Source organism: Hyposmocoma kahamanoa, unplaced genomic scaffold, assembly GCF_003589595.1.
Source record: "Hyposmocoma kahamanoa isolate Upper Pololo Valley unplaced genomic scaffold, ASM358959v1 64, whole genome shotgun sequence".
NCBI classification, from domain to species: domain Eukaryota; kingdom Metazoa; phylum Arthropoda; class Insecta; order Lepidoptera; family Cosmopterigidae; genus Hyposmocoma; species Hyposmocoma kahamanoa.
The window spans coordinates 11,626,931-11,639,485 of NW_020653852.1; the positions used below are offsets into that span (position 1 = coordinate 11,626,931).

Sequence of the window (12,555 nt, forward strand, 5' to 3'; positions counted from 1 at the left end):
TTTTTTTTTTTTTTTGACGGGGGGGAAATCTTTATGGGTACCCCTGAGCCCAGGGAGACTCAGGAGTTATGTGGGGACTCTCCCTCCAAACTGGAGGGACTACCCCACTAAAACCCCCCCGGGTTTCCCTCTCGCCGGTTGAGTCGGCGCCGTGGGATCAGTGAACATTCACCACGACGCCGCCCGGCCGCCCTAGCTTACGCCAGGGCTCCCGCGCCAACGGAGGGGCGAGTCGGTTGTCCTCCGACCCACCCTCCAGACGAGTGAGGCCGTGCAATGCAGACTCCGGAGTCCCTGTCCAGAGCCCGCTGGTCTTACTAGGGGATCAGGCGAGCAGCGAACTGCCTTCGCCTTCTCCCCGTACGTCTGCGCCGGAGCGGGTGCGCGTCTGCCGCGTCCTCGCGCACCCGCTCCGCGGCCTCCTTTTGCGACATAACCTCTGCGCAAAAGGAGGCCACCGCCTCCCAGGAATCCTCGCTATCGAGCATGGCGGCAACCACGCTCGGCAGCGAGAGGTCCTGCCCTACAGTCCCCGTCAGAGTGCGGCGCTGCTCATCCCACCGGCTACACACCTCTAGGGTGTGCTGCGCGGTGTCATCCGCAGCGCCGCACTCGTGGCACGACGGGGACTGTTCCCTCCTCGCCACCTTGTGCAGGTAGTGACCGAAGCAGCCGTGCCCGGTCAGCACCTGCACAAGGTGGTACGACAGTGGCCCGTGGGACCGGGCGCGGGAGCCCTGGCGTAAGCTAGGGCGGCCGGGCGGCGTCGTGGTGAATGCTCACTGATCCCACGGCGCCGACTCAACCGGCGAGAGGGAAACCCGGGGAGGTTTTAGTGGGGTAGGCCCTCCAGAGTGGAGGGAGGGTCCCCACATAACCCCTGAGTCTCCCTGGGCTCAGGGGTATCCATGAAGATTTACCCCGTCAAAAAAAAAAAAAGAAAAAAGATATATTAAAGTAGAGGCTAAATAAGAAAGAATGAAGGCAAAGGCAAAGGTGTCATTTGGGACAGGTTTTTGTCCACCAGCAAACTATACCACTATACTAACTATATTTTTTTAACGCTATCGTTCACATTTGCAGATAATTTGCAAATGTGAACGCTATAAGATTTGTAAAAGGCTTATGAAGCAGCAGTGATAACGTAGCAAGTAGAACTTCTTACTTTAGACCCTACACTACCAAGTCTTTTCGAATGATATGCACTTCAGCTTCCTAATTATCACAGATAAATATCGCGATGAAACCATATCTATGATACATGTCGGAGAAGGTTTACATAAACTCTTGGAAGATGTTTAAATAAAAAAAATTAAATAACGCACACACTCACAGCCCTAAGGAAGTCCTGTATCGCGGGTGCCATTGACACGCAGATAGGTACACAACCACAAATTACACCCAAACTCACGTGAGAAATAAATGTAGGCCATACCTACAAATATTTACCCGGGACCTCTGCGTGGCAGTCCAGCATGGTAACCATTTAGCCACGGAGGCAGTTACAAGTTCGCAGTTGGGATTTCCCTGACCGCATTTGCAAGTGTGGTGGACTATGGGCCTTTTTCTCTCCCGTAATGGGACATATATTCGTTGATATGAGACATAAGGTGTTCAACATAGTGTTTTAGCACATTATGTTACATCTTTAGATGTGGTCAACCGTACTTAAAAAGAAGAATGTTCATTCTTCACAATAATATCAAGGATCTATATCTCTAGATCTATAAATCTGTCATAGATTTCTCATACATGGCGTTACGACTAAAAAGTCGTTGAAAGACCAAGTACAAAGACACGACGCAAGCACATAAAAAAATTCGTGAGGTCCGTTGGTTCGTTCCGTGGCTTAGTTGGTATAGCGTCTGGCACGGTACGCAAGAAGACGTCGCTCGGTTCGAATCCGACCGGATCGAAGGATTTTTTTCTGAGTGTTCGATCTTTGTATTAATAATTATAACAAACTAGTGGAGTAATTTCACAAAAAATAATTGAATATCAATTCAATAAAAAATTTAATTAATCATCATCAAGGATTTATAAATTGCCACACTTTGAGAACAGCATTCAATTGAACGATTATCTCATTACGCTCGGAAAAATATGACCATTATTGACATTCATGTTGTAAGTGCACTAGTATATAAAGTGGTTTCAAAGTAGTCGCAATATTGTTGTGTATTAAAAACAAAAGTTACAATGAAGGTAAGTTCACATGTAACCGTCAGGCTAACTCCATAAGTCGTATCTATTTAGTAATTCTGAGGTCAATTTTCTGAAAATGAAAATTGAAGTGCTCAGATAAATCTACATATCTTTATTTCTATGTAATGGATATTGTAATCATTAACACTATGTCAAGATATTTCGCGCCCTTGGTGTAATAAATAGTTTTCTGACCCTCAGTATCGCATATAAAATGACATCTTTTAAACCGACTTAAAAAAGGAGGAGGTTCTCAATTCGACTGTATTTTTTTAATAATAATACTTTATTTTCTCCAAAAAATAGAACAATAAATAAGAATACATGATAAATTGTCAACCGATTTTGATTATTCTTTTTTTTTATCGGAAAGAGGGTAACGTCAGTCTTATTTTATTTTTATTTTATTTATTAATGAATAAACTAAATTAGTCAATAGCTTTTATGCTTAAATAGTAGTTATAAAATTACATACAATATACAAATTTGTTTCATATATTCGTATTATTAAAAGCACGTATGGTCAAATGTGGCTTTATTATACCAATGGTACGATTTGTATAGGTCTATCTTGTAATATTCTATTAGTTACATTTATATTCTAAAGTTCACATGTAATACCACAATATAATAATTAATATTACAGCACAACGGACCGCGATGTTTATTCATAAATATACAAATTGTTTTATTAACTAAACTCTTTACAGACTGTGTTTCTCATCGTTATTGTGGCACTTATTGCCTTTGCATCAGCCCAAAGAGGTAGCAGTGGTTCAAGTGGCCGACCAGGGCAGGGTGCCTTCGGAAGCAATCAGGGAGGTTTCGGCCAAGGTCAACAGGGTGGTTTCGGAAGTAGTCAAGGAAGTTTTGGGCAGGGTAGCCGACCAGGGCAGGGTGGCTTTGGAAAAAATCAGGGAGGTATCGGTCAGGGTAGCCGACAGGGTGGTTTCGGAAGCAATCAAGGTGGTTTTGGGCAGAGTAACCGACCAGGGCAGAGTGGTTTTGGTAGTAATCAGGGCCAAGGAGGATTTGGTCAAGGTGGGCGACCAGGACAGGGTGGAAGCGGTAGCGGCAGCCAAGGTGGTTTTGGGCAAGGTCAAGGCGGCCAGCGTGGTTAATCACGATAAATAAATTATATCCTTGGTTTACCATCTGCTTTCTTTACAATTCGTGTTTTTGTGGAATTAAAAGGTATGTAAGTATATATGTGTTTTATTTTATTGAGCGTGTTATGTAAATTATGATCTTTTTGATCCCATGGATAATTCATGATCTTTGAAACTTGTGGAATTGTTTTTTTATTAGAGTTGCGCAAACGTACATATTCAGTTTTATGATACATACATTACTTTATCTGCCGTCCACTATACAAAACGCGGCTAAGTGACAAATGGTCAAATATCCGTTTTATGTAGCAAAATATAGAGCACAAAACTCTCTAACAGTTAAAGTTAGTTAACGTGTACGACTTATCGGAAATTACCGTAACTGAAATATCATTAAACAATTTCAATATTCTAAAACTGGGTTAAGGTTTTTTATGATCTCTCAAAAAATTATTTTCTCACATAGCCGCGCTTTAGTTATTATTACATATGATGTACAGTTAAATGGACATAGCTATCGTTAAACTTTAAATTTATTTTTGTAGCGGTCTTTTATAAATCAATCAACTTGCCTACTAATATAATAACAATAAAATGGTATTTTATGCAATCGCTGCCAAATGAGGGTTCTTAAAGTCGAGTACCGTAAGTTATAAGTACAAGAATTTAAGACCTAATTATGTAATGATTGCATACAATACTTTTTCTACGAGTAATTGAAAAAAACAATCAATATTTAATGTCAAGCCAAACAAACGCTACTAAAATACCAAAGAGATAGAATAGAAGTGTCCGTGATTGGCCAAGTACCGCTTATAATCTGCCAATTGGTTTTGAACCTGATGAGAATCGAGTATATAACCAGAAATAGAGACGAAATGTCATTTAATTTGTTTGAAAACTGTTCTGCTATATCATTACTGTGACAACTGCGCTCTGATTGGCTAGCCCCAGTTTGAGACAATTGACAGGTGTCGTCAACTGTTTCACTTCAAATCGTCCAGTTAACTTGAGCTTTGCTATAATGGACGAAAATTGCAAAGTTACATATTTAATATTTCATTACCGATGAAATGTGATTCAGTTTGTTTTGTAATTACATGTTTTGCTATCTTTCCCATACCACCGAATAGAACAGCACGGCATTGTTACAGATCTTTATTACAATAAATACAGAATATTTTTTGGAATATACGGAGACGTACACACGGGTCAGTAGTTGGCCTGTCTATATTTCAGTGCAAACGAGACTTGTTATTTATAAGAGCTGTATCGCTAATGTGTTACCAGGAATATATAGCCCTTATTTCGTCTCTATTTCTGGTTATATACTCGATGCCGATAAGATAATTTTGAGATATTAACTAAATAATTAGAATTTAATGATTTCACAAATATAGTGACGTTATTCTGTTTAGGAATACAGTGACGCGTTTAAAGGGACTCTTACAATTAGCGAAAATACTGCGTTATTTTTTTGTTTTTCCATTTCAATAGCGAGTACCATAAACGATAGAATTTTGATTCAGAACTGAAAAGAGCGCCTTTGTAATATGGTTTATGAAATAAGAATTGACAAATGTAATTTCATAAACATTGATTAATTGACAAATTAAACAACAAAAAGGTAGAAAAACAAATATGATATTTAATGTTTACAAAATAACAGGCTATGGAATAGAGAGTCAGTATTTAACAGTTTAATGTTAGGACTTTAATAGAACTAATGATATAGCAATGTATTCGAAAACATAGCATATTAACAACCTTGATGGTCCAATAGTTAGCACTATAGGCGTTGGGTCCGGAGATCCCAGGTTCAATTCCCGGTAGGACCAATTTGGGAAATTAACTTTTCTAAATTGATTCTGGTCTGGGTATTCCGGGTAGTGCCCCGAATTGAACTCCGTTGCTCTGGTACTCATAGTACAGAGAATTTCTTTTTTGAGACCAGGTAATTGGTGTAGCTGTCTGGCCAATATAAGTAAGTGAAATTCTAATAAATAAACGATAACCTGTAAATAATATTTCCAGATGAAAAAATATTCAATGAATCAGTCAGTTATCTCCAGATTACAAAAAAATAATGCAGTATGTTAGAAACAGCAATTTTCACAAAAACTTTGTACAATATTGCAAAAAGAACAAATATTTTTTTAGTACCAGTAGAGTTCCTTGTGAAAGAGTTCGTCCGGGGAAGTACTGCCACCTTACCTATTTCTGCCGCCAAGCAGGGCATTGCTGCGTTCCGGTTTTGAAAGGTAAGGGTGCTGGTGAAATTACAGGCACATGGGACTTTTCAACTTATGTCTCATGGTGATGGGCGCAAAGGCAGTGATTGTGTGAGAGCTAAAGCTTTGATTAGCACCGCAACTGTTATGGATAGGCGTGTCGTTTACCATCAGGCGCACGACTGAACAAGTCGTCCCGTCACTTAGTATCATAAAAAAATACAAATTTTTACGTTAATGTTCAGTGTTCTTAGTAAAAGAAAGTTATAAACGTCAATGCTAACTTTTTTCAACTAGGAAACACTAGTCATGAAAAAAGATATTATTGCAAAGGACAAAACGGAAAAACCAAAACGAAAGGTGTAAGTGAACATTCTCAAGTTTTTGTGGATTTGACTCGGGACAAAAAAGTTTGAGTTTGGCTGTATAATCACGGAAACCGATTAGACAAGCGGCTCATTGGTGGATCCTTGGCGACAATATAAAACGAATTTATTTTAACGAAAGTCATCAGTCTCGTACCAACATCGTTGTAAAACAGCATCCAAAGTAAGTATATTTAATGTTTTGAAAAAAAAAAATTTCTTTGTAAGCTTTTATTTTTGTGGAAAATAAACTTCACGAGAAGAATTCCGTGTAAAAATATAAAATAACACAGTGAATGCAAAATCCCGTCAATTACTTATCCAACAATATTATTATATCTAATTAATTATAAATCATCTAAAGAGACAAATCCGGTGAAATGTTTTATAAAATTGTTATTTCCAGATGATACTTTTTGGAACCATTGCAGCTGCGATTCTGTCAATAACAATAGCACAGTATGGTGGAGGTGGGTTCGGTCATCATGGACCAATTTATGCGCCAGGCTATCAAGGTTTTGGTCCAAGTGGATTTGGACGACCTGGCTTTAGGCCTCCAGGAGGATTTGGACCACACGGAGGTTTTGCACCTTACGGAGGTTTTGGGCCGCAAAGAGGTTTTGGTCCGCATGGTGCTTTTAGACCACACGAAGAATTTGGCCCTGTTCAGGGTGGGTTCGGAGGAGGTACACATGGTGAATATGGACGATAACACCTAATTAAAGGCTCTAGTGTAATTAAAGACTAATTAATCCTCTTTTGAAATAAATAAGTTATTTTTAATATCTACTATTTTCGGATCTCATTCGTACTTTTGAGCATAAATTTTGTACACTTATAATTTATTATTACTAACTACGTTCAGAGTCTAGTTATGAGCCTAGGTTGTCACCGAATCAAAGCTATTAAATCGTCATTCACGACGTTATATTTGACTGCTTTAAATGTCACTCCTTTGCTGGGGCGACTGGTCTACCTAAGAATCGTGCCATTATATCTAGAAGCAGATTACCAAAGTAAAGCACTAATTTTGTTCCTCTCACAAAAGGACTAGCTTCGTTCTGACCAGGTTCTTCCATTTTAGGGACTGGCGTCCTCTCTACGCTATTGAATTCTTCGTGATGTAACGGTTCTTCATGAACTTCAGGTCCAATTTCCTTCAGATAACTTTCTATGAATTGATCACGAACAATATTTGTGTGAAGACCTGGAATAGGTTCTACCTTTGGTGGAGGAGGGGTAATTACCACTTCAATTGGGGGAGGCGCCGGAACCGGTTCAATTTCAACATGCTCAAGCCGACTTAAATAGTTAGGCCCAATAGGGGACTTCGTAATTGGAACTCTTCCTAATTCATGCCTTGGGAACGTAGCGGGCCCCAATTGTTCTTCTTCATGAATTTCTATTGGTAACCTATGTTCTAACATTCCTTTTTCTTCGGCTGAAACAATCTTGTCCAAATCTCTCTTCTGTATTCCATGTTTCACGCCAAATATGCCGAATGGTGACCATTTTTCCTTAATAAAGTGAATCGGCTTAAATGGAAGAGGTTTGAACTCAAAATTGTAATTCTTCTTTAGACTAAACTCACCAAATGGTGAACTTGTTGCAAAGTTCACCATAAAGATGCAGGAGAAAAACTGAAAATAAAAATAACACAGCTTGTTACAATTTACCAAATTACGCTCTAATTCACTACATGAAAAGCAAAAGCATGCAAACTTACTGCTGAATTTAAAGGCCTTTTTAAAGAAAGGACGCAACATTCAACCTATAAAATTAACGAATTCTATGGCAAAACTCTGAGTCTAAACATGTTATTGAATGGAAATATTCATTTATTTGTAACGTGAAGAAGCCGAACATTATAGTATACAGTGACACTTTGTACATACGGAACAGGCTTAAGTTTCTCTGCTTAAGTGGCAATATGAATTGCAAAAGAAATACGACGAATTTCCTCCATCCTAATTGAGTTAACAGCAACTCGCTTTACCCGGTACAGGCACTACAAAAGCCTTGAGGTCTGTGTTCAAACTATCAAGAACTCCAATCTGAAGACCCTGTTTCACTTAATGGAAGAAACAGGGTTGGGCAAGATAGCGCAAAACACAAAGTATACTCACAATTAAAACTAGCCTATAATGAGTGAGGCGCTACATTGACCAAATGTTAAGGATTTTTTATTAAATATTTAGAAAGAAAAGCCCACCTTTACAAAACCTGTCATATTTCACCGATATTCACAATCACAGTAAGAAAAAGATCTGCACCGCTGCAAATTTATGGGCACCAAGTATTTATTTCATTAAAACAAACTAATTATCAACACGCTAAGGCAAATCATTATTCGAAATCAAGGTTAGACGAAACGATTGACTCATTGGTGCAGTAAAGACAATTTTACAAGTATGATTCTGCTATAAATTAAATTTGTTAATGTCGACATGCCCCTACAAAAGAAGTACAGCAAAACAAATATGATTTGGTTTAGTAGGATTCCATAGTGCGATCAAGTCAGTAAATATCTACTATAATTGATTATCTACTAGAACTGACTACCACTTTATTATTTGCGGAAATATTATTACGAAGTAACCCTTCTACCGTGACAGTATTGTTATCGCCCAAGGTTTGTAGGTAATGTCTCTAATTGTACGACTACAATCAACAAAGAAAAGTTTTTAATTACGGTCTTCCTTCCTATAACAATTTAACGCAAGTGAATGAGAGGTAATGGTCAATTGTAACAGATAAAACAGCGAGATACCTTGTGCAGTAACTACTCATATTTATGTATAAAAAACTTGAACAATAATTTAGAACAGTCGTGTAATGAAAATTTCCAAATGAGCAAGTTAAAGAAAATGGGCGATTGACGAATTATTTGACGCATACACAGTAAATAAGAATGAAAGAAACCTTTCAAATCAAGGAATTATTACTAAATAATGCAAAAGTAATAAAGGATATTTAATAATATGGAATATATGCTGCTGATGAAATTACAGGCACAAGGGACTTGTCAACTTATGTCTGAGGGTGACGGACACAGTGGCAGTGCCCCAAATTCTTTGCGATTTAAAGTTCTGAGCAAAGCGTCTAGATTTCAACCTGTTTGGATGTTCTTTGAAGAGGCTAGTGTCGGGCTAGTGTATGCCATAGGCTGCGATGTGGAAATGCCTCATAGTGTGACGGAAATAATAAATTCACAGTAAATTGTTAAAAAATGTATACGTGAATGAGATTTAAATATGGTATTAGATAAGATATCCTTACCTAATACTTTGGAAAAATTATTTCCAATTTTTTTTTTTTTTTTTATATAATAATAACGCACACACTCATCATAGCCCCGCACTAGGGAAACCCTGTGTCGCGGGTGCCATGGACACATACATAGACAAACACAAATTACACCCAAACTCACGAGAGAAATAAATGTAGGCCATACAAATATTTCTCCCGGCCCGGGAATCGAACCTAGGACCTCTGCGTGGCAGTCTCCAGTTCTCGTTTTAGTGATGGCTATGGTAAGCAAAGGAATCGCAACATTGGGACTCAGAGAAAGTAATACGACTGGTTTCGAAAGCCTGATCAGAATGCAGATTTGTAACGTAATCGTGAAATTTTTACGATTAGCAGGCGTCATTGAATACTTAATAATGGAAACTTAGAAATATTTTCCTTAAATGGAATACAAATTGAGATACTACATATAGATAAGCAGCGATATTTAATTGTGAAAATTAATGCCAAAGTCACTATAAAGAAGGTGATGATCAAGTATTGCCAACATCTTAGGAATTACCACCAAAATCTTAGGCCCTCTGCCACGGGGATCCAATTTTATTCATTTATCCCCGTAGACCCAGGACCATATTATATGGTCCTGGCTTTGGGAGCCTTCAAATTAGACGCTTAAAGAAGCAGTGCAGTGGCATCATTGTGGTGCTGCAGTCGCGCCACTACTAATTCTCATACAATATTTAGAAGCGCAGTTGCAGAGCCACAGCCGCGCTCCTTTTGCAGAGTAGATATTGTATGAACATCAGTATTGGCACGGCTGTGGCGCTTGCTGCGCTACAAATGCGTCACCGCAGCGTTTCTACGAGCGCCGCAGTGTCGCATCTAACTCTATTTTGAAGCAATTAAAGCTTTTCTTGTATTTTATATCTTGCTTATTTAAACAAATAACTAGTATTGCCTATGATTGCCTATGACATAAAAAGTTTAAAGCTTCATTCATCAAAGAGATTCGTTCATCAAACTAAATAAGCAATCAAGCACCGACATCAGATTCTCAATGTTGTCTTTATTATCTTTATTAGATATTCTAACATCTCATATAATAAACGATCCACCAACTCATTCTAAGTTTTTAATAACTTTCGGAGATTATTATAGTGCGGGCGGAGTGCACAAATTGTAAAAAGTATAACATTTTTTTAGAACCGGACATACATTACATGTTTGTAACATAATTTCGTTTATGCTGTATTCTGAATCTCATTTATCCATCGATAATAATATTATTTATTATAAGGTCATATATAACAAGTTAGGATAGTTACGATACAGGACTTATCTAAACTCCAGGTGGTAAGCGACACACCTGTCCATAGCAGGTACAGTACCACTCAAAGCTTCGCGAAGATCTGAGGGGCACTGTCACTGCACCCGTCACCCTTAGACATAAATTGACAAGTCACATGTGCCTGTAATATCACCCTACAAAACCAGAACGCACTAATGCTCGCATTACTGCTTGGCGGCAGAAATACATAAGGTGACAGTACTTCCTTGGACAAACTCTTCCACAAGGACCTCTACTGCTACTTAGTCTTTCAACCGTTGACGCAATTGATATAAGTAAACACGTTTGAAAATGGAGCAAGAATAGCCTTGCATGACCCACTTACGTGTACTTATCTTTTCTACCACAATATGAGCGCATTATTTTAGTGCAGGATATTATCTCATTTTATGGATATTGTCCACCGAAATAGCCTAACTGTATGTTTTCGTGTGTATAAAGTAGGTTTTATTTAATTCCTCTTTGATTGTAGATCGTAGATATTGTTCTAATTTTTCATCTTTGCTCTTGAATTTCATGAATAAATCTAACTCTATTTAGGGGCTAAACAAAAAGAACTGCAACAGTCGCAAAACAGTCTCATTATCATCACTCCGAGGCCGGTCTAAGGTGTTGCTACTATAGTGGGAAACACAAATGGTAGGGGTGAACCAAGCACTTGTTTAAAACTGTCACTATTTCTACGACACGCACTGTGTAGGAATACTATCACGATGTTTTTATTATAAATTGAAAAGACTTTTCTTCAAATACTTAATAGCGTTGGAAAATACGTATTTGTGTTTGTGAATAAAGTAATACATCAACCATTTTGATGGACTACGTTTGAGTGCAAGTGTTGTACATTGTACCTGGATATAAACGTGTTTATAAAGTGCAATTCTGTAAAACTAGATCAATAGACAAAATTGTAAGTAAGTTAACTCATCCATTTGATAAAGCTGGTGTAAATATTTTCATTTTTTTTAATCAAGTGACGGGGCGAAGAAGTAGTCTTGCGCTTGATGGTAAGCTAGACGCCTTTCCATAACAGTTGCACTGCCACTCTGAGCTTTATATCGCAAAAATCTGAAGGGCACTGCCCCTGCGCCCGACACCCTGAGACATAAGTTGACAAGTCCCACATGCCTGTAATTTCACCAGCACCCTTAAAACCGGAATACAGTAATACTGACATTAGTGCTTGGCGGTAGAAATAGGTAAGGTGGCAATACTTTCCCGGACGAACTCTTTCACAAGGAGTTCTACTGCTACTAAATGATACTCGTAATAGTTCCGAAAGAAGTTCGAAATTATGTTTTAGAAACAACAACTTTTGTTATTCTCTTCTTAGTTAATCAATAATCACAATTGATTTTTTGATGATGATGATGAATGAATATGAAATATTCTGCAATGATAAAATCGTTAATAAATTATTCTTGCCAAAAAGAACGCATTGAAATGATAATATAATATATATATAATACAAATACAGTGCATTCATCAATTATAATTAAAGTTCAAAAATAATCATAAGTAAAGTTGTTAAATGAGCCCTTAAGCTTTAGGAATACTGCACATTGCACCCATGGGGGTGCAATCTCTGCAAAATGTCAATTTATACTCTAATTCTCTATATTCTCTAAGATTTCTACGTATTTAACATCATTTCACATATTTTGTATTATTTTTATGTGACAAATCGTCACATGTTTTTGTCGTATCTTTACATGTGTCTTTATTAAAAACATAAAGGAAAGAAGGAAGGAAAGGCGGAAAATTATGAAATCCGAAATTACTCTCCAACTTTTATTACCCATTTCCTTTCATAACCGGTCCGGTTACGTGAACTCTTGGTTTAAGGCCATGGTGCTTTTCGATTCAATAACAGTTATCGAACATAATAATTACATAATACAGTAAGTATTACATAGGAATATTTACAACGATCAAAACAATAAAAATTCGATTCTAATTTTCTAAAAAAAACACTACTATGTAATCGTCTTTTTATTGGCATCTTGGTAGTGACGATATTACATTGTAATGACTTGAAGCAATTATTT

General features: G+C 37.8%; 2 protein-coding genes across 2 annotated transcripts; one reads left to right on the top strand and one right to left on the bottom strand.

Annotated features, from left to right (window-relative positions):
• The first annotated feature begins 2,199 nt into the window (after nucleotides 1-2,199).
• Nucleotides 2,200-6,622, top strand: LOC113230879. Its single transcript, XM_026464983.1, has 3 exons — nucleotides 2,200-2,205; nucleotides 2,962-3,321; nucleotides 6,317-6,622. Exons 1-3 carry the CDS (start codon nucleotides 2,200-2,202, stop codon nucleotides 6,620-6,622), a joined length of 672 nt encoding a protein of 223 aa, XP_026320768.1.
• On the bottom strand, nucleotides 6,133-8,142 carry LOC113231010. The gene is made up of 2 exons (XM_026465143.1): nucleotides 8,123-8,142; nucleotides 6,133-7,550 (listed from the first exon to the last, which is right to left on the bottom strand). Exons 1-2 carry the CDS (start codon nucleotides 8,138-8,140, stop codon nucleotides 6,858-6,860), a joined length of 711 nt encoding a protein of 236 aa, XP_026320928.1. The 5' UTR covers nucleotides 8,141-8,142; the 3' UTR covers nucleotides 6,133-6,857.
• Nucleotides 8,143-12,555: the final 4,413 nt, after the last annotated feature.

What these genes read in the sequence shown, in the direction of transcription:
- LOC113230879 (XM_026464983.1), top strand. An exon ending in AGGTCAAGGCGGCCAGCGTG is followed by an intron (nt 3,322 to 6,316) that starts GTTAATCACGAT and finishes TGTTATTTCCAG; the next exon opens with ATGATACTTTTTGGAACCAT.